The sequence below is a fragment of the Peromyscus maniculatus genome, chromosome 6 (genome assembly GCF_049852395.1).
Source record: "Peromyscus maniculatus bairdii isolate BWxNUB_F1_BW_parent chromosome 6, HU_Pman_BW_mat_3.1, whole genome shotgun sequence".
Taxonomy (NCBI): Eukaryota; Metazoa; Chordata; class Mammalia; order Rodentia; family Cricetidae; genus Peromyscus; species Peromyscus maniculatus.
Window position 1 is genome coordinate 95410880 of NC_134857.1, and position 20340 is coordinate 95431219.

At 44.6% G+C, this 20340-nt stretch overlaps 1 protein-coding gene and 1 long non-coding RNA gene across 3 annotated transcripts; both read right to left on the reverse strand.

The window, feature by feature from the left end:
* Window positions 1–2371: 2371 nt before the first annotated feature.
* On the reverse strand, window positions 2372–8309 carry S1pr1 (sphingosine-1-phosphate receptor 1). Of its 2 annotated transcripts, none has more exons than XM_006977815.4 (2): window positions 6971–8309; window positions 2372–5253 (listed from the first exon to the last, which is right to left on the reverse strand). In XM_006977815.4, exon 2 carries the CDS (start codon window positions 5089–5091, stop codon window positions 3943–3945), a length of 1149 nt encoding a protein of 382 aa, XP_006977877.1. In that variant the 5' UTR covers window positions 5092–5253; window positions 6971–8309; the 3' UTR covers window positions 2372–3942. The 2 variants fall into 2 exon arrangements, with proteins under 2 accessions (XP_006977877.1, XP_042135719.1); XM_042279785.2 differs by lacking the exon at window positions 6971–8309 and adding an exon at window positions 5820–5841.
* An 8393-nt stretch (window positions 8310–16702) lies between these two features.
* LOC143273960 (uncharacterized) lies at window positions 16703–19780 on the reverse strand. The gene is made up of 2 exons (XR_013052319.1): window positions 18942–19780; window positions 16703–17557 (listed from the first exon to the last, which is right to left on the reverse strand). It is a non-coding gene; the product is annotated as an uncharacterized LOC143273960 (long non-coding RNA).
* Window positions 19781–20340: the final 560 nt, after the last annotated feature.

The window sequence follows — 20340 nt, forward strand, 5'->3', positions numbered from 1 at the left end:
TACGCCATCTCAACAGCCCTGGGCAATGCTCTGTGATGTGGATAATGTTGAATGTTGAGGATCAAATACTATGTAATGTCATTTTGTCACTTTCCTGATATTTAGAACTAGTTGAATGTTTACACAAAAACATGAAGTAGTTCCGCAGGCCGCTCACTGCTCTTGAACAAGACTACATTTTGTTTTTTTTAAGACATGGTCTCACATATCCTAGGACGGCTTCAAGCTCAATATTTAACTGAACACCTTCCTACTTCTCCTTCCTGGGATTGCTGCCACACCCACAGGAGGTTTCTGTGTTATGGGGGATGGACCCCACAGCCTTTTGCATGCTAGACAAGCTCTCTACCAACAGAGCCACACCCCCAGCCACGTATGCATGTATTTTAATATATATGTATATATATATATGTGTGTGTGTGTGTGTGTGTGTGTGTGTATACATATGTGCGTGTGTTCGTGTGTGTGTGTGTGTGTGTGTGTGTGTGTATTTATTTATATATATGTAGTCAATCACTAAGGGACTTTCTCATCTCACTCCTTAGAGTACACTCAATTAAAATCGGATATACATGGTAGAATACAACCCCAGATTCCTTCCTCTCTGCCTTTGCATCTTGACCAGAACTGGAACTTCCACACATCTACAGCTGCCCAGCTTTCTCCAAATGAGATTCACTGCCTGGTGGCGCTGGAAGAAAGCACGTCCACAGGATGCTGTGCTCAGAGGTGGGCAAGAATATTGACCTGTCATCAAGGAGCTCCCATCTGTTCTGATATCATGAGTCATCCTGTGCTTGGAGATAAGACCAAAAGTACAGTTTTATCATCCACCGAAAGAAACAAAATGGACACACTTTTCCATTATGCCTGAGCCTGTAACGAGAGCTCGAGGAAGTGAGTGGAACATGAAGTCACCCCTTCCGCCTCGGCAGACAGATGGATAGAGACATTCTCATTTGTTCCCAGCCCTTTGTCTTCCGAGCACTTTTGGCATTTCCTTCAGGAAGCTGGAGGTTATGACCTAAGGTTTCCTTAGTGAACACACTCTGTTTCCCACAGTTAACCTCACCCAGAAATGACATCTACTCTAGTAGGTGAGGTTTATCTCCATGTCCCAACTGTGTCCTGTCCTGTGCATGTTCAATGACACTTGAGAACACAAATTCTGAAAAGTAACCATAGGCTGGAAAGCCAAACACGCCAAAGTACTCCCATTTCAACTGCAGTAAAGATGACAAGAACTCCAAGAGTTGACTGTTGTAATCATTTTGTGTTGTATGCTTTCATTTCCCAGTTGCCTTCATTTTAGTAGAAATATTTACAGGGCCAGGAATACTGAGAAAAATTTAAAAGGTGTGTGTGTGTGTGTGTGTGTGTGTTGGGAGGAGGTGATCACCCACTTTGTATTCTACTTGTTTTAATTTATACTGCATAGTCCCATATTGTTCTCATAAGAACCAAGATGGTGTCCTAGAAAATGGGATGACTTGGAGGCTGGACATGTAGCTCAGCTGGTAGAGTGCTTGCTTAGCATGTGTAAGGACCTGGGTTCAATCCCCAACCCAGCATGAACCTGGGCCCAGTACTGAGGAAGAGGCAAAAGCAGAGGAATTAAAAGTTGACATTCACTGGGCGGTGGTGGTGCACGCCTTTAATCCCAGCACTCGGGAGGCAGAGGCAGGCGGATCTCTGTGAGTTCGAGGCCAGCCTGGGCTACCAAGTGAGTTCCAGGAAAGGCGCAAAGCTACACAGAGAAACCCTGTCTCGAAAAACCAAAAAAAAAAAAAAAAAAAAAAAAAGTTGACATTCATCTTCAGAGTGAGCACGAGGCAAGCCTGGAATCCACTAGACCTTGACTTAAAAACAGACAAACCAAAAAAGTACAAGGCACTGAGTAACTTAGTATTACCTCCTGTTAACCAGGTTTTCTCTTCACCAGCAGATTGCTAAAAGACTCAGAAAGTTGTATGCTTTTGTAGTTGTGTTTGAATTGATTATCTAAATCATAATTTAAAATAGATTTAAGAATTCATTGTTGTATTTTAAAGTGGAATTATTACACTTAATTTTGTTTCACCCCAATGCACTTTGAAATCCAAATAGTTACATTTATTTGCTGTGGTCTTTAGAAAGTTGATGGTTTTTCTCTTATTCTCTACATGTCTTTAATGCTAGTTTATTGAAGTTTCTCTTCCTGAAAAAGCTAGAGTGGTTTCTAAACAAACCACATTTTTTCCATACCCCAGCTTATCAAGGTAAAAGCTTTTAAAGAGTACCACAAATTTGCTCTTAACTCTAATTCGAAAGAGCTACACAATCAACAGATACCTCAGTGAATGATTTTTAAAAAGTTCTCTTCACAAAAGGATCTTTAAAAAAATCAGTTTATTAATGTTTAAAAGTTGATAAAGCTATGTGCAAAATGATCCACAAAAGTCAGGAACCTATTAAATACTATTTTTTAAAAGACATTTCTTGGTTTAATTGCACTGAAAAACCATACTAAAGAAACAGTAATATATTTTTATTCTCTGTAACATTTACACCCCCATTCCTAGCTAATGACAGTTGAAATGAAGAATTCCTGATGTTCCCTGTCAGTTAAAGTAATGCTTTTTCGGGTACAAGAGGGTAGCACTTTCCTAAGAACTACACATTCCATGATGTTAACACAGGTTAGGAAAAAACTCATTAAGATGACCTCAAAGGAACAAATACATTCAAAAATCATAAACTGTATTTTAAACAAGCCATAACCTTCCCCCGGTTGTTTGAAATGGATCACAAAACAGTCTGAAATAATCAATAAAAGTGCCAGAAACATTGTACTTGTTAGAGAAAGAAATCAATAAATGACTCTTGGTTTGCAAAAGTTAACACCATTCATCACTGCATTCTGCTGTTTTTCCCCTGGTTCATCTAAGATCCTGGTTGCTATAATTCAAATGAAGTAGACTTCGTTATTCCCATCACAAACACATGTCCATTGTGGTTGTAATGGGAATAAGGAATGCACACAGACTAAAGGACACATTTAAGATCATGACTGATATAATTCAAATAAAGTAAACTTCGTTATTCCCATCACAAACACATTCCATGTGGTTGTAATGGGAATAAGGAATGCACGCGGACTAAAGGACACATCTAAGATTCTGGTTGCTATAAATCAAAGTAGACTTCGTTATTCCCATTGCAAACACATGTCCATCGTGGTTGTAATGGGAATAAGGAATGCACGAGGACTAAGGAACACACTTTCATCTTGAAGACAGCCTACCAAATCCCCCACAACTTGACGGAGCTTACATGGCAACTTTGGCCTCAGCAAATAGCCTTTCCTATCAACAGCCTGCCATTTTCAGACAATCAAGACACGGACTCCTGAACAACTCCATTCTGATGAACAAATGCCAGACAAACAGACAGACAGTTAAGATATAAAGTCAAAGACTATGGAGAAGGGGTAGGAAGGGGAGAGAGGGGGAGAGGGGGAGAGGCGGAGAGGGACATGCACACCACCCTACAAGCTAAAGGGCACATACTCACTTGGCCTTTACAGTGAAAGATCACATCTCAAAACTCCAGGGACACTTTCTCATGGGACCTTAGTCTTTGAGAAGGGGTCGGATGAGCCCTTCGGGAGCTTGACAATGCTAGACCTTTGGCTCAGTGCAAAATCAAAGCTCCAGGGTATGGGGGAGGGCAGGAAACCCACTGCAGGCCAGACCTTATCTCCACCCTTTCCAGTGCATTGTTCACAAGAACTACCTACCTACATCATGGCATCACCAGGCCGCACATTCTCCCTTCCCTCCCTCTCTCCGGCTCCCAGTAGTTCCTTCCCGGCAGCAATGGAGAATAAGAGATATTTTTTTAAATTCTGGGGTAGTGGGTGACCGAGTCAAAATGCTTCCCCAGTATCAACGGCTTCCGGTTTTAAGAGGAAGAGTTGACATTTCCAGAAGACATAATGGTCTCTGGGTTGTCCCCATCGTCTTTCTGGGGGTGGGAGGAGTTGTCTGATTTGCTGCGGCTAAATTCCATGCCTGGGATGATGGGCCGCTTGAATTTGCCAGTGGAGTCTCCGTTGGGGCATTTGCAGCAGGATATGATCCGGATGAAGGCCCTGCGCATCTCCTTGTTGGTCAGAGTGTAAATGATGGGGTTGGTACCTGAGTTCAGCACAGCCAGAACCAGGAAGTACTCTGCTTTGTACAGGATGTTGCAGGTCTTCGCCTTGCAGCCCACATCCAACAACAGGAGGATGAAGAGAGGGGCCCAGCAGGCAATGAAGACACTCAGGACAATGATCACGGTCTTCAGTAAGGCCAGCGACTTCTCAGAACTGCGGCTGGCCTTGGAAATGTTCTTCCGGAAGGTCAGGCGGCGGCTTCGAGTCCTGACCAAGGAGTAGATCCTGCAGTAGAGGATGACGATGGAGAGCAGGAGCAGAGTGAAGACCGTGGTACAGAAGAGAATATAGTGCTTGTGGTAGAGCGGGAGCACGGTGGAGCAGCTGGACAGCGAGCTGATACAGTTCCAACCCATGATGGGCAGGCCCCCCAGGATAAGGGAGATGACCCAGCAGGCGCTGATCAGCAGGAAAGAGCGCGAGCTGTTGCTCCCGTTGTGTAGTTTCATCTTCAGCATGGTGATGTAGCGCTCGATGGCAATGGCAAGGAGGCTGAACACCGAGGCAGACAGCGCCACAAACATACTCCCTTCCCGCAGAAACCACTGGGCGGGGGTGAGCTTGTAGGTGGTGGCCCCAGACAACAGCAGGTTAGCTGTGTAAGCCACTCCTGCTAACAGGTCCGAGAGGGCCAGGTTGCCGATGAAATAGTACATGGGCCGATGGAACTTCTTGGTTTTCCAGATAGTTAGCAAGACAAATATATTCTCTAGGATGATGAAGCAGCAGATGAGAATGAAGACCACTGAAGTCAGCTTAATGCCATGGTCCTTCTCCACCCCGATGTTCAACTTGCCTGTGTAGTTGTAATGCCGGACTATGATATCATAGTTGCCATAGTCGGAGACTGAGCTGCGGAGGGCCTTAACCACCGGGACGCTGGTGGACACCATAGCCGCAATGTGTCGCCAGGAGCCTGGGGTGGTCCTTCTCCAGACGAACGCTAGAGGGCGAGGTTGAGCGGTCCTTCAGTTACAGCAGGGCCGGGTCAGTGAGCAATCCAACGCTTTTTGTGTAGCTTTGCCTTGGCTGGAGAGGGCCTCCGAAACAGCAGCCTTAAAACAAGTTACAAAGAAAAGAGAATCAGGGAAGAGGCCCAGCACACTAGCATAATTCATTCTGGCCAAGGCACTGCTCCAGTTTCTTGTTGATTTGTTTTAAAGAAACTTGGCCAGAGCACAGGCAGGACTTTTTTTTTTTTTAAACTCAAATTATCATTTCTAGTAACAAAACAAAAATAAACAAACTCGAGAGAGAGATGAATTTAGGAACAGAGGGGGGAAATATTATCCAGAATGAACACTCTGACAGGAGGGTAACCTTCCCTCAGGTCACTAAGTCCACCAAAATGGGAACGGGAAACAGCTCCCTATTCTAGCTTTCAACCCACCAGTTCCCCTGGTATTGCCACCTCCAGCTTCCAACCCTGAGATTCCTTTAAGTGGTCACCAGCTCGGCGGCTTGCTCACCACCAGCCCAAGGGCCTCTTCTCACAGAAGGCCCCAACTGCCCATTCCGAGTGCCGTGCAGACATGCACACCCCTGCCCCCTCCCCAACACACACACACACACACACACACACACACACACACACACACACGGCTCCTAGAGATCAGCCCACCTCCTAATTACTATGCAAGAAAGTAGATTTTCAGGAGGATCATTTGACAACCTAAGTCGTTTTCTGGGCCCTATTAATAACTCTCTAGGAGCAGGTGTGCTAAGGGTTGGGTCAGAGGGTGCATCGAGGTGTGGACCTCCAGACCCTGCAGTAAACAGGAAAGCTTGGCGCCTCCGTGAAGCAACTGCCTCGTCTTTCTTCTCTCCTTCTTCTTCTTCTTCTTCTTCTTCTTCTTCTTCTTCTTCTTCTTCTTCTTCTTCTTCTTCTTTTCCTCTTCTTCTATTTTTTTTTTTGCTTTACTCCTCCGCCCCACCCTATCCTCCCACACAAGTAAACTTATTAAGGTAAAAGGTATTCATCGAGAACCCCTCCTGCGAGATTGCAGCAAATCGCAGTTTCTACGTGAACTGATTGCCTATTTTGACTTGAGCCAACACACGCATGCACGGAGAAGTCACACTGCTTGGGATAACCGAGCATGCCACTTTCTTTTAGCTTCAGGCACACTACTTTCCAGAAACACACACTGCTAAACTCTCAGGTTTTAGTTGCCGTTGTTAATCCCCGCCCTTGCCCCACACCCCCAACATTGCCTTCTCTCCCATTAAATAGTAACCTCTAGAGGAAGGACACACAGCACTAATTAAGTATTTTAAAGACTACCTAGTAATGGATCTACGTGATAATAATGAAAAAAAACAAAACAAAACAAAAAACTAGAACCGTTGAAATCATTTCTACGACAGAAAAGTTCACGAAACCCCGCATTTCCCCACCCTAACCGTACAATCCACTCTCAAGTAGTGGAAGTCACTGCCGTGATGCCTAATAATTTTGTCTATAGGATTTCCAAAAATAAGCTTCGCCCTCTTACTCCGTTCTAATGAACAGCAGCTTCTCCGCGTCCCCCCACTCCATCCCCACCCCCAGCCGTTTCTACAATTTTGGCATTAATCCTTTTCTGAACTTCACTAACTCCGTGCCCCCAAGAAGAAGCCAATCAAGATGGGCTCCAGAGTAACCTGGTAATGCACTTTTTTTTTAAAAAAAACAAAGTTTTTGTTTCTTTCGTTCGATTTTAAAGCTTAGTTCGTGGGCACCTGGGCGCCCCGCAGCCGGCTCTGCAGCCTGAGAGGCTCGCAACCCCCTACCTCGCTCAAGCCGGACGAAGCTGCGTCCGCGGGGCTCTGGGTCTACACCGCGCGATCCGCATCTTGCTGCTGTCCTCGAATGACGGCGGCGACCAGCTCACTCGCGAAGTTCTCTGCGCTGGGGTCCCCTCCCTCCGCGGCCGTGCACTCCAATGGCCAGCCCTGCCTGCGGCTGCCCGCGCCACTCGGCAAAGCGAAGGCTCTGAGCGCCCCGCCGAGGCTGGGTGGCTCTTCTAGGAAGGGACGGGGAGGGGTTAACGCCTTTAACTCCTCCGCCCTCTGCCAGCGGCAGGGGGCCCCTCCGGGTCCACGCTGCTGCTGAGAAGCAGCCTCTAAGAAAGATCTGGGGCAGAGTGACTAAAATCAAACCAAATGAATAGCAGCCCCTCCGCCCCAACCAGCAGAGAGAGGGGAAAGAAAAGGGGCGGAGCCTGGCAGCCCCTAAATTCTAATTCACAAATCACGTCTCTCGCCTTCCATCCGAGGTCCCCAGCGCTGGAGGGGACTCAGAAACTAAAGAGGGGGGATCCCTTGAAAAACTTTTCTTCGGTAAAATCTTAGAGAGCAGAGGACAGCCTGCGTCTCCTGGAGGACCTTCCTGGTCCCGGATCCCACAGCCCTGAGGATCCGAGTGGCCCGGTGCCCTAGGGCCACTTCCACGCAGTCAGGGGAAACTCCAGCCTCAGCCGAGAGAGTCGCCGCTGCGCCGCAGGGAGGAGATCCTGGGAAGCGACCGCGAGAGAGGCCCCAGGCCAGCAGCCCGAAGGCACCGAAATGCTTCTGTCCTCCTCCTCCTCCCCCCTCCACTCGGATCCTAGCGAAGCCTCGAAACTTGTGGTCTGGTGGGCAAAAAGTGGCTTTCCCCGGGCGCGCGGTGAAGTGGGCCAGCGCCGGGCTCGGTGATGCGTGGGGGTTCCCCTGGCTCAGCTGAGCGCAAAGCCAGGCGGTGTGCCCCAGATTCTGGGAAGCGCTGGGGCCTTTGAGGAGGTGGGCTGCTGCTAACTCCGACCTCAGAGATCTAAACAGTCCGGCAGCTCAGGAATTTCCACAGGGGAAAGGGTTGTCTGGCTTTTCACAGGCCAGCACCTCCCTCTGCCTGGCTAAAGCTGGGATCCCTTCCCTCCCTCCCTATTTGAGAGACAACTAAGAGACTCCCAAATCAAAAGACTCGCACTTTGCCCACGTTTTTTCTCTTAGTAGATAATACTTAGGAGATTGAGGCTGAAGAGGCCTTGGTTAGGTTTGTCTGAGTAGTAGACTCAGGGCCTTTATGTCTTGCCCTACTGTTAAAAAGAGGTTCCACCCAAGTCCCCTGGTCGCCCTGCCTTCCCACCCTGAGCAGATGTGAACGCAAAACTTCCTCCGCTGTGCAGTTTCAATTGACAGACACACCCTGTACCTGAATGACTCAAAAAAGGCTGAATGAATAAACAAGAGACCCCTACCTTCTGAGATTTTATGAGCTTGCAAAAAAAACAAAACAAAAAAAAAAAAAACACACATCTGTCTAGGAGCTCTCATCAACAGCCTTGTGCCGTGCATACCCACAAACTACAGAACTTGCAAAACAATATGGAAACCAAGATAACAGCTGTCCAGTCTCCTCCGGAAAAGAATGAGTTTGAGACTTGGTTTATTTGAAAGAGGAGACAATGGTTCAAGTCTATCACAGCACAGCAGAGGCAAGGAGTGGGTTTCCCACTGATTGATGCGGTCTTTAAGGGGAAACTGTCCAGCATCAAGCTGTGATGGACACTGTGCCGCAAGGGAACACCGGGAACCATTCTGTCCAAGGTGGAAATCCTCAGCCTGAGAGACCTGTAGATTGTCCAGTTAGTATGCAGCAGAGCTGGGTCCCCAGATCTAAGGTGTCTTGCCTGCTGGCTCAAACACTGTCAATCGCTTTAAAAATTCCAGTTACTTTTCCTGAACAGAGCAGACTCCCACACTTAGACTTTTCAACTTTGTACTTCTGATTGTATTTGTCTCTAAATGTGCATGAAACAATTACTAATGTATACAGTGTGGAGGGGAAAGGTGGTGTTTCAATAAGTAACCCATGCTGCCTCCGATCTCAATTGTGGCCCGTCACACTTAGCTATATATCCGTATCATTAAACTGCATACACGCAGCCAGGAACAGTGGTGAGTGCCTGTAATCTCAGAATTTGTAAAGGCAGGAAGATCAGGAGTTCAAGGTTATCTTCTGCTATATCATGAGATGAAGGCCACCTTGGGAGACTCAATTTGAGACTATCACTCACAAAACACACACACACACACACACACACACACACACACACACACACACACGGTATAGTTCGGTGGTAGGCTGTTTCCTTAGCACATACAACACCCTGGGTTCTTTTCCCAGTACTGAGAAAAAGAAAAGATAGGCTATGAGTGGTGACAAATGCCTTTAATTCCAGCATTCCAGAGGCAGAGGCAGGCAGACCTTTGTAAGTTTGAAGCCAGCCTGGTCTACATTGCCAGGACTATAAACTGAGACTCTGTCTCAAATGAAAAGGAAAAGAAAAAAAGAAAAGAAAGGAAAAGATACACATATTTCACAGTCAGAGTTCTCTGAAGGAACAGAACGTCTTATGGTCTGGCTAGTCCAACAATGGCTATCACTTGACAGGCCAAGAATCCAGTAACCATGAGTCCAGGAGGCTGAATGTCTCAGGGGTCTTAATCCTGGAGAATTCCAAGGGATCTGTTGGTCTTCAGAGTCTGCTGAGATGAAACCACCCACAAGCCGAGAAGAATGGGATGTGGAGAAGAATGGGACACTGAGATGAAGCCATCCACAAGCCAAGAGTAATAGGCAGCCGAATTCCAAAAACACCAGTAATTTCCAGAATTTAAAATCCTGAATCATGAAAGGACACTGATGGAATTCAGGTTTATCTGGTACATGGAATACTCAAACCAAACGTGATGTCGAGCTGTAGGCCTTGCGTACATCTTACTTCACAAATGAGTCTGTCAGATACGCTAAGCCTATAGGCCAAAGATGATGCCCCAACGTGCAGAGAAACCTCAGGTGACTGCCCAGGCAGCTGGCTATTTCTGTCAACTCACTTTTTTTTTTTTTTTTTTTTTTTGGGGGGGGGAAGTCGCTTGTTTGCACTTTCTGTTTTACTAAGTAATATTATTTCTTTCCTGGGTCTCTGAGGGAGTTGAAGATTAGATAGTTGTAGTTACAGTTTTCCTTGTTAAGAAATTCAAAAAAGAAACTCATAAGGAGGTATAAAATGTAAAAGTTTGAAAGACATCTTAGAGCCGGGCGGTAGTGGCGCACACCTTTAATCCCAGCAATCGGGAGGCAGAGGCAGGCGGATCTCTGTGAGTTCGAGGCCAGCCTGGTCTCCAAAGCGAGTTCCAGGAAAGGCGCAAAGCTACACAGAGAAACCCTGTCTCGAAAAACAACAACAACAAAAAAAAAAAACCCAAACAAACAAACAAAAAAAAAAAGAAAGACATCATAGGATAGTTTTCTGTTCATAATAAAAGTTAGGATAGAAAGTGAATTAGGTACATTTTGGACTCACCAAAAAAGGATAGATAATGGAATATTTTCTCTAAATTTGTCAAATGCAAATGGACTAGACATTGTTGATGTATTTATTGCTTCTATATATGTATATAATTATTGTACTTATTGTATATAGTTTTTCTTATATTAGTTATAATTATTTATTTTTTATTTTTATTAGACAAAAAGGAAATGTGGTGATATTTTATTTGTATATTAATAAATAAAGTTTGCCTGGAGATCAGAGGAAATAGCAAGCCATTAACACAAAAGTCAGGCAGTGGTAGCACACACCCTTAATCCTAGCATTCTGGAGTCAGAGATCTGTCCAGATCTCTGTGAGTTCAAAGCCACACTGGAAACAACCAGGCATGGTGACACATGCCTTTAATCCCAGGAAGTGATGACAGGAAGCAGAAAGGTATATAAAGTATAAGGACCGGAAACTAAAGCCTTTTTCAGCTTTTAGGCTTTTTAGAAGTTCAGCTGAGATCCATTCAGATGAGGACACAGAGGCTTCCAGTCTGAGGAAACAAGATCAGCTGAGGAATTGGCAAGGTGAGGTTAGCTGTGGTTTGTTCTGTTTCTCTGATCTTGCAGCGTTCACCCCAATATTATTAATAAGACCGTTTTTTTATTAATAAGACCTTTTAAGATTCGTGTTACAAGACTCCATTGAAATCCTGAAGAAGTAGGTTCTAAAAGTAGTGAAGGAATGCCTCCACAGCTGGAGAGATGAACTTGTCAGCTAGAGTGAGGGCAAGCAGGTAAAAAGCAAAAGCTTCCTTCTTCTGTGTCCTTCTATGTGAACTGCCATCAGAAGGTGTGGCCCCAATTTGGGATGAGACTTCCCACCTCAAATGATTCTGTGAAGAAAATCCCTCATGCCCAGCTGCTTGGGATTTAGTTGATTCTTGATGTCAAGCTGACAACCAAGATTAATTACCACACAAATATAGTTATAGATCTCTGTAACTATAAATACTGGAATCTGAAGTAGCCAATGATGGCCTCAAAATCCAATCATATCAAGCAAAGACAGCCTCAATTTCTGACCCTCCTGCTTTCACTTCCCAAGTGTTGGTATTATAGGCATGCACCACCACATCTGGCTTTATGTTGAAACAGTGCTGGGGATTGAACCCTGGGCTTTATGCATGCTAGGCAAGTACTCTACCAACTTAACTACCTCCTAATGAATGTTATCTGAAACTTCTCAGGGCCCTTCTTATAGGCCCAAAGAAAAGCTGTGCTTTCAGTAATTATATACCAGATTCTAAATGTTTTACGTACACACACACACACACACACACACACACACACAATCCCTTTCATTCTTACAGCTTAATCACTACAAGTTAGTTACCATTATCCTAATTTTACAAACAAGGAAAATGGGCCCCAGCTATATTAAGCATGTTGGTTAATGTGAGATATGGCCATAGACAGACTGTAGAATCACAGCCACCACACCAAACCACTGAGATAAACCTTAAGCATATGGAAGAATTGCTCAGGAGAAATCTTCTCTGTCATACATACCATTGCTGAGGACAACATGCAGGCCTGGCCCAATGTTGGAAAGAATATAGCTATTTTCTAGATGGCGATTTGGTAATGGTCACCCCCCTCATACACCTCTGGGATGTAAAATGTATAGAACGGATGGACAAATGAGAAAGTCCAACAAGCTGTTCCCAGCCACAGCTTTCTGGTGCATTCCAGGACTCTAGTCACATACCCTTCAAGACCCATAATATTGAAGATAGCACGAAGAACTATGCCCTCCAGCTAATTCCTGGCTGGCAGTCTAGCCCTTTTTCTGCCTGGAAGTCACGCCCTGTGTCCCACCTTACTATTCCATACTGAGGCTGCATATCTGCTGTGTCCTGGGCCCGTTAAGGTGACTCCTCTTCAGGGTTCTGATTTTAAAGCAGCTTCCCTATCCTTCAGGGTTTTCCCTTAAGAGTTGTGAGATAAAATAGCACTCGATCTTTGAGCTCAACAGTACAGATAAATAACTAAATACCTGTTTATCTGGGAATCAGATGTGATGGAGTAAGCGCTATCTTTCCTGAATCTGACTGCCCTCTTGTCTATTTACTCCAGTTGATTTTTAGCTCACCCTGCCTCTCAAGCCCCCCAGAAGAGCAACAGCTTCCTTACTCATTTATTGATAGGAAAATAGCCAGCCTCTCCTTGGGGGTAGGGGGTGTATGACCCCTCACTTTCCTCACTGCCCCCATTCCAGCTCAGCACCTGTGTTACCTCCAGCATGTCCTTTCCACCTGCTCGGACAAGAGTTTTAGTCTTTAAAGACAAACGCTTTCTCATATCAATCACCACACTGCTTCCCCCAAGCGTTCTAAGACTTGGCTCCATTGTTTCTGCTCTCTTGTAAACAGTTTTACTTTTTTTTTCCCCAAAGATTTATTTTTGGTTTTATTTATGTGTATGTGTGGGTTCCCACGGAGGCCAGAAGAGAGCATCAGATAATCTTGGAGCTAGAGTTACAGGATGTCATGAGCCACCCCACGTGGGTGCTGGGAACAGAACTTGGGTCCTCTGGAAGAGCAGTTAGTGCTCTTAACTGCTGAGCCAGCTCTCCAGACCCTCATGTGCATCTTGGCTTCTGATATTGTTAGTTTTTCTGTCCTTGTCTCTGTCTCTGTCTCTCTATCTCTCTCTGTGTGTCTTTCTTTTGTTCTTTTATTTTCTTTTGAGACAGAATCTTATGCTGGCCTCAACTCCAGAGCTGCCTGCCTCCTTCCTGAGTGCTGTGGTTGTAGGAATGTGCCACCATGTCTGAATTGGCTTCGGATGACTTTTAACTGTCAAGTTATATCAATGTGTTTCCTTTATGAAAACCTCAATGTCCTCTGCTCATTTGAGGTTCCACTATGTTCCACTTGCTTGCCAACAGCCCAAACTGCATAGATAAGTATTGTGGAGCCTTGCAAACAGATGAGTTGGGTTCAGCCTCAGTATTGTCAGTTTGAGCTCTACGGCTTTGGACAATTTCCTCTAGCTTCCTGTGTCTTCCTTTGAATGTAGCAAGAAGAGTGCGAGAGATTAAACCTAGGGCTTCTCAGGTGTCAGAGGAGCTCTGTCAGTGAGCTGTAGCCCCAGCCCCCTGTTAACTTTCTGGAGTCTGTTTCTTCATCTGTAGAAAGGGAGGGTAAAATTTCTTCTCTTTAAGTCATTTGAAGATTAAGGGTTTCCTGTGGCAACCCCACTCACAGAAAGAATTCTTCACCTCTCACCACCTCCAGCTCCAACTCCAAGAGTACTGTCGCTTTCATAATCTCACTTTCCAACTTGTCATCCATTTTCTTTCTGATTTTTAAACAAAGTCATTTTATTACATTTCTTATATGCCCATGTGTGTGTGTGTGTGTGTGTGTGTGTGTGTGTGTGTGTGTGTGTGTGTGATACTCATGCCATGGCATTCATGTGGGTGTCAGAGGTGAACCTGGGGGAGTCAGTTGTCTCCTTCCAACAGTGTCCTGGGGAGGAAACTCACAGGACAGACTTAGTGGGAAGTACTTTTACTCATTGAGTCTTGTCTCTGGCCTTGACAAAATCATGTTTTGATCAAGCCAATATGTGCACATCATTTAGAAAACATCCAAGAATACTCACCTTGTAGAGTGTTACTTCTTGGTGCTCTCTGGTCCTCAGTTCCCCATGTCCCATAGGTAGAGTCCTGTTGATGATTCTAATGGCTATTTAGAAAATCCCTTAATCCTATGTTTATATGTCTATACTTCATTGTTAATCTTTAATGTTATCTATAGATTTTCAGCCATGCTGGAGTTTTTTTTTTTAAAAAAAAAAAAACTTTTTATGCTGAAATGTTGATTAACTTACTCTTTTTTTTTTTTTTTTTTTTTTTTTTTTTTTTTTTTTTTTGGTTTTTCGAGAGAGACAGGGTTTCTCTGTGTAGCTTTGCGCCTTTCCTGGAACTCACTTGGTAGTCCAGGCTGGCCTTGAACTCACAGAGATCCGCCTGCCTCTGCCTCCCGAGTGCTGGGATTAAAGGTGTGCGCTACCACAGCCCGGCTTGACTTACTCTTAAAGATGATGTTTGTGCTGTCAGTGTTCCAGATCCTACATGTCTGATATATGTATCTACATAAAAATATGTATATATAATTGCATCATATATATATGTATATATATATACATATATATATGTATATATATATACATATATATATAATTGTATATGTACGGGTGTTGTGCTAAATAATGTTATGTCAACTTGACATATCTAAAGTCATTTTGAAAGAGGGAGCCTCAGTTAAGAGGACAATCCCACGTGACTCCAGTCCACTGCCGGCAAGCCTGTGGTACATTTTCTTGACTGGTTTTTGATGTGTGGGAGCCAGCTCACTGTGGGCAGTGCCATGCATACACTGGGGGTCCTGGGTGCTCTAAGAGAACAGGCTGAGAAAACCACAAGGAGCAAGCCAGTAAGCAGCACCTCTCCATGACTTCTACATCAGTTCCTGCCCTGTTTGAGTTCCTGTCCCACAATAAGCACCTCCGTGATGGGCTGTGGTGTGGAACTATAAGCAGATGTGGAACTGTAAGCAGAAAGGAACACTTTTCTCTCCCAGTTGCTTTCTGGTGATGATATTTTATCACAGCACTAGGAACGCTCACCATGACAGGTGGTTTGCCTGCATATGTGTGTCTGTTCACCACGTGCATGCCTGGTGTCTGAAGAGGCCAAAAGAGGGCACCAGATTCCCTAGAAATGGAGATACAGACAATTGTGAGCTGCCATGTGGGTGCTGGGAATCAAACCTGAGTCCTCTAGAAGAGCAACAAGTGCTCTTAACTACTGAGTCATCTCTCCAGCCCCAAATAATTTTGTTTGTTTGTTTTAAAATGGAGCTCATTTTAGAGCTCAGGTGGTCCTGTAACTCGCTATATAGACCAGGCTGGCCTTGATCTCACAGAAATCTACTCACCTCTGCCTCCTGAGTGCTGAGCCAGGCATATGATGTATTTAAAATTTTAAATGTACACTTTGCTAATATTTTGGCATATTATAGGTTGTATATGTGTGTGTGTTACATATGTATGTATATATGTTATGTATTTTATGTATATGTGTGTATAGGTATATACCTATATTTAAACATATGAGTTATTTTCCCTGAGAATTGAAGGCTTTACTCTTTGTCTTTTAATTTCTAGTTTAAAGCTTCCTGAATGCAAACTGGGACATATCCACCTTGCTTCTGCCCATGGGTGGTTTTGAGATCTTCTCTTCTCAGTGTTCCAGAATAACGAAACTTTTCCTCAGCCCTGTACAGTTCTGAACATTATCTGAAATCATTCCTTTGCTATTTTGGTCTTCTCTTTATTCTGCTCATTTCTAGAACACTCAGTATTCAGGTTGTGGATCACCTGTGTTGACATTCTGATCTTCTGCCCCTCCCTCACAAATGCTGGTCTTACACGCATGTGCAAGACACATACTTTTTTTGATTTTTGTCAAAAAGAAATCGTTATACAGCCCTAGCTGGCCTGATATTTATTTTTCAGCCCATGCCAGCATCATACCTACAACAATCCTCCTGCCTCGGACTACCAATTGCTGTGAACATGGATGTGTGCCTCCATGTCTAATTTCCACATAAACTTCATGTATATTCTTTTTTCTTTAAAAAATTACATTTGTTTGTTTGTTTGTTTGTTTATTGTGGGTGTGCCTGTGTGCAAGCGAGGGTACCTATGTGTGTCACAGGGAGAATGTGTGAAATTCAGGTGATAAACTGGGGACGTTGACTGCATTCTTCCACCGTGTGGGTCCCAGGTGGTTAAGGCTTGGCAGAGAGTGCTTGACCCACTGAGCCATCCCCCTGACCCTGAGTCTTCTTTTCTGATTTGCTCAATCTCCTGGATACTTACCACCAATCAATACACACTCAGAGTACTCAGTCCAGGACTTGAGAAAACGTACCGAAATCACGCAGACACCTCTCCGCAGTCCTTGTCATCTGCATTCCTGCCTGGCTGTCACCTGGGGTCCCATCACCTCTCTCCTCATTGGAGTTTCATGCCCTTGCTCTTTACCGTCTTACTTGTGTCTCACTGCTGGTGGGACATCCTAGAAGCTTTCTAGTTCAGGGAATATGGAAATTTTTAATTCCTCGAGAAATCACTTGTGTAAGAGCGACTTTAGCCAGTGCCACACTTTATTGCTCAGCTGAGAATTCTAGGAGAAAGTGACTTTCCTTCAGGATCTGGACCATTCGGATTCCCAGCCTTTGTGCGGAAGCTGGGATTGTGTGATTCCCGTTCTCCCTGCATTCTTTTCCTGCATATAAATGTTATACTTGCTCATCAGAGCTGGATGCTGCGGGGCCTTGGGAAGGCTCTTCTTGGTTGTCAACTTGACTATTGTGGTGATATTGTGTCCCCCAATATATTGTGCACCCTAATAAACTTATCTGGGGTCAGCCACTAGACAGACATAGAGACCAGAAAATGGTGGCACACATGCCTTTCATCCCAGCACTTGAGATCTCATGTCTTGCTTGGGAAAGACATATGCCTTTAATCCCAGGAAGTGATGGCTGGGTGGAGAAAGGTATATAAGGTATATAAGGCATGAGGAACAGGAACTCTTAGAGCCTTTTTAAGCTTTTAGCTTTTAGCAGCAGTTCAGCTGAGATCCATTAGGATGAGGATTCAGAGGCTTTCAGTTCGAGGAAACAAGATCAGCTGAGAAGTTGGCAAGGTGAGATTGGATGTGGCTTGTTCTGTTTCTCTGATCTTTCAGCATTCACCCCAATACCTGGCTCCTCCGTGTTTTTCTTTTAATAAGATTTAAGATTCGAGTTACAGACTATATCTGGAATGAACTAAAATCCAGAAGTGGAGGGCACACCTGTGAGTGATTATTCTGCTTGGTTTGAAGTGAGCGAATCTCCTTGTAGTCCAGACCATTGAGGTGAGAAGACACATCTGTGATTAGGATCTTGAGGTGGGAAGACACACCTTTAATCCGGGCCATACCTTCTGCCAGAAGCCTATATAAGGACATGGAAGAAGGAAGATTTTTTTTTTTTTTTTGTCTTTGCCCGCTTGCCCTCACCTTGCTAGCATATCCATTCCTTCACTGACATTGGAGCCTGCTTTTTTGGGATTCCAGCATATACGGAAGACCAGCTGAGACATCCAGCCTTGTAGGACTGAGAAACTACTAGACTCTCGGACTTTCTGTTCACAGCTAACCATTATTGCATTAGTTGGACTGCAGCCTATAAGTCATTTCAATAAATTCCCTTTATAGACAGAGAAAGATTCATTCCATAAGTTCTGTGATGTTAGAGAACCCTGACTTTACAGGCCTCTGCTTGAACTTGGACCTTTTTAACCAGCGTGAGGTAGAAACGATGCTGATCACCTCCAGAGTAGGTCATGAAAAACAATCTCTCTCTTTTCTCTGCCCCCTTTCTCTCACTTCATTAGAGCTGATATCATGATTTTGTTAGTCTACTCTTGATAATGTAAGAAAATACTTTAGACTGAGTAATTTATAAGTAACACAAATGGATACAAGTTCTACACACTGGGATGTCCAAGAACAAGAGAGAGCCAAATTTAGCTGGGCATGATAATTCACACTTTAACCCCAGCACTCAGGAGGGAGAATCAGAAGGATCTCTGTGAGTTTAAGGCCAACCTGGTCTACGTAGTGAGCTCTAGGCCAACTGTCTTAGTTAGGGTTTCTGTTGCTGTGAAGAGACACCATGACCAGAGCAACTCTTATAAAGGAAAAACATTTCATTGGAGTGGCTTACATTTTCAGAGGTTTGGTCCATTATCATCATGGTGGGGCATGGCAGCCTGCAGTCAGACATGGTCCTGTTACCTGAAAGATGTAGGACTCTCAGCTACTGTTCCAGCACCACATCTGCCTGTGCACCGCTGTGTGCCACCATGATGATAATGGACTGAACCTCTGAACTATAAGCAAGCCACCCCAATTAAATGTTTTCATTTATGGGAGTTGCCTTGGTCGTCATGGGGTCTCTTTACAGTAGTAGAGCCCTAAGAGACAAAGCCTCTAACATTAAAGCTTCTCTTGTAGCTTTTAATATCCTTTTTTATGGGTTTTAAATGTTTCGACTGTAATATGTCATAGGAATTCCCCTTCCAGCCCTGTTCATTTGGCATTCTATAGGCCTCTTGTACCTGAGTGGGCATGTCTTTCTCTAGACTTGGAAATCTTTCTTTCATGATTTTACTGAAAATACTTTCTGTGCCTTTGTTATGGCATTCTTCTTTTCCTTCTAGGCTCACAATTTGAAGGTTAGATCTTTTCACAGTGTTCCCAAACTCTCTAGTGCTCCATTCATGTGTTTTGGAAGGTTTGTTACTGATCTGTTCTGAGTAACCCAATTCTTTTACCTTGTCTTCCAGTCCCAATTCTGTTTTCTGCACAATCGAGTCCGCTGAGGAGACTTGCCACTGAGCTTTTCAGTCGGTTTAGTGAGCTTCTCAATGACAGTCTTCTCCACTTTTGCTCTTCTTCAGCCCTTCTTTCTCTGTTGACGGAGACTTTCGTATCTCATATTGACTTACTCATTTCATTCTGCTCTTTGTCTTCATTCACTTGGAGTACACGCCTGCTTTCCAAGAGTCGGTTGAACATAGTTACAATCATCCTCTTGGATTCTTTGTCGGGAAGTCCTTCTAGGCCATACTTGCTGGGGGCCATTTCTACAGGTTAGTCATTTGGGGAGGAGACATATTGTCTTGGTTTTCTGTGTTGTTTTGTTTCTGTGCTATATAACCTTACATCTGGAATTAGTTGAGTCTTTCTTTTTTTCCCACGTTCTTTTCTTCTTTCAGTGGAGGCATTTACAATGTTCAGGAGGAGACTATGTTCAGGAAGGGGCTAAGTCATAGTAGGGTTGAGATGTCATTTTCCTCTGTGGTAGCTGGTTCTACGGGATCTATTCAAAAATTTCCTCTGAGTGTCAGCTACTGTCTGGTGGCTGTGGCTTCTGGGATCAAGTGTCTAAATGGAGTTCCCAGGGCAACTTGCACGGTCCTAATTGGGGGAAGCCGGGTCTCTCACCTGGCACAGGAGGTTACTTAGGCTAGGCACCTAGAAAGAGTTTGAGACAGTATAGATGGGTGTGAGTAGAAGCCAAGCCTCTTAACTTTGTGCGTAAGATGTGAAGCAGATGGGGTCCCTGGGGTAAGGTTGCTGTGGCTTTATGGGCTGAGCTTAAACAGAAGAGGCCAGCAGGTCTCTACCTGACGTGTACGGTCCTGCAAGCAAGCAACTGACAGGGATGGGAGAGACTTTAGGGAGTCTCTAGGGAAGAGGGGTTGTCGGAAGAGGGGAAGGGTTCCAGACGGCAACAAATAGAGCTTTGGGGCATCTCTGGGAGAGACTGGAGGTCTCAGGAAGCGGAGGCACAGAATCTTGGTGGCAAAAGGCTGACTTGGAGACTTTCTTGGGAGAGAAGGGCCCATAACAGGGTAGGGGTTGGAATCCCAAAATGGTTGTGGTTGGAGTATTGGGTGGCTTTTAAAAAATAAACACATTAGACCTACTCCCCCCATGACTGATATCATCCCAAAGACCTTGACTTTTTAAAAACATGCTTGTCCCCAGTGTCTTCTCCTGACAGACTACTACCTCTTTACCATTCATTACCTTCAATGATGACAGAAGTCATTTAAACAGATACTCCAACTGTAGCAGTGATACGAAGAGAGACAGAGACGTCCAAAGGGCCGGAGTTATTTCTGCCACAGCTGCTCAAGTGTTCCAGGATATTAAAAGAGAACTCTG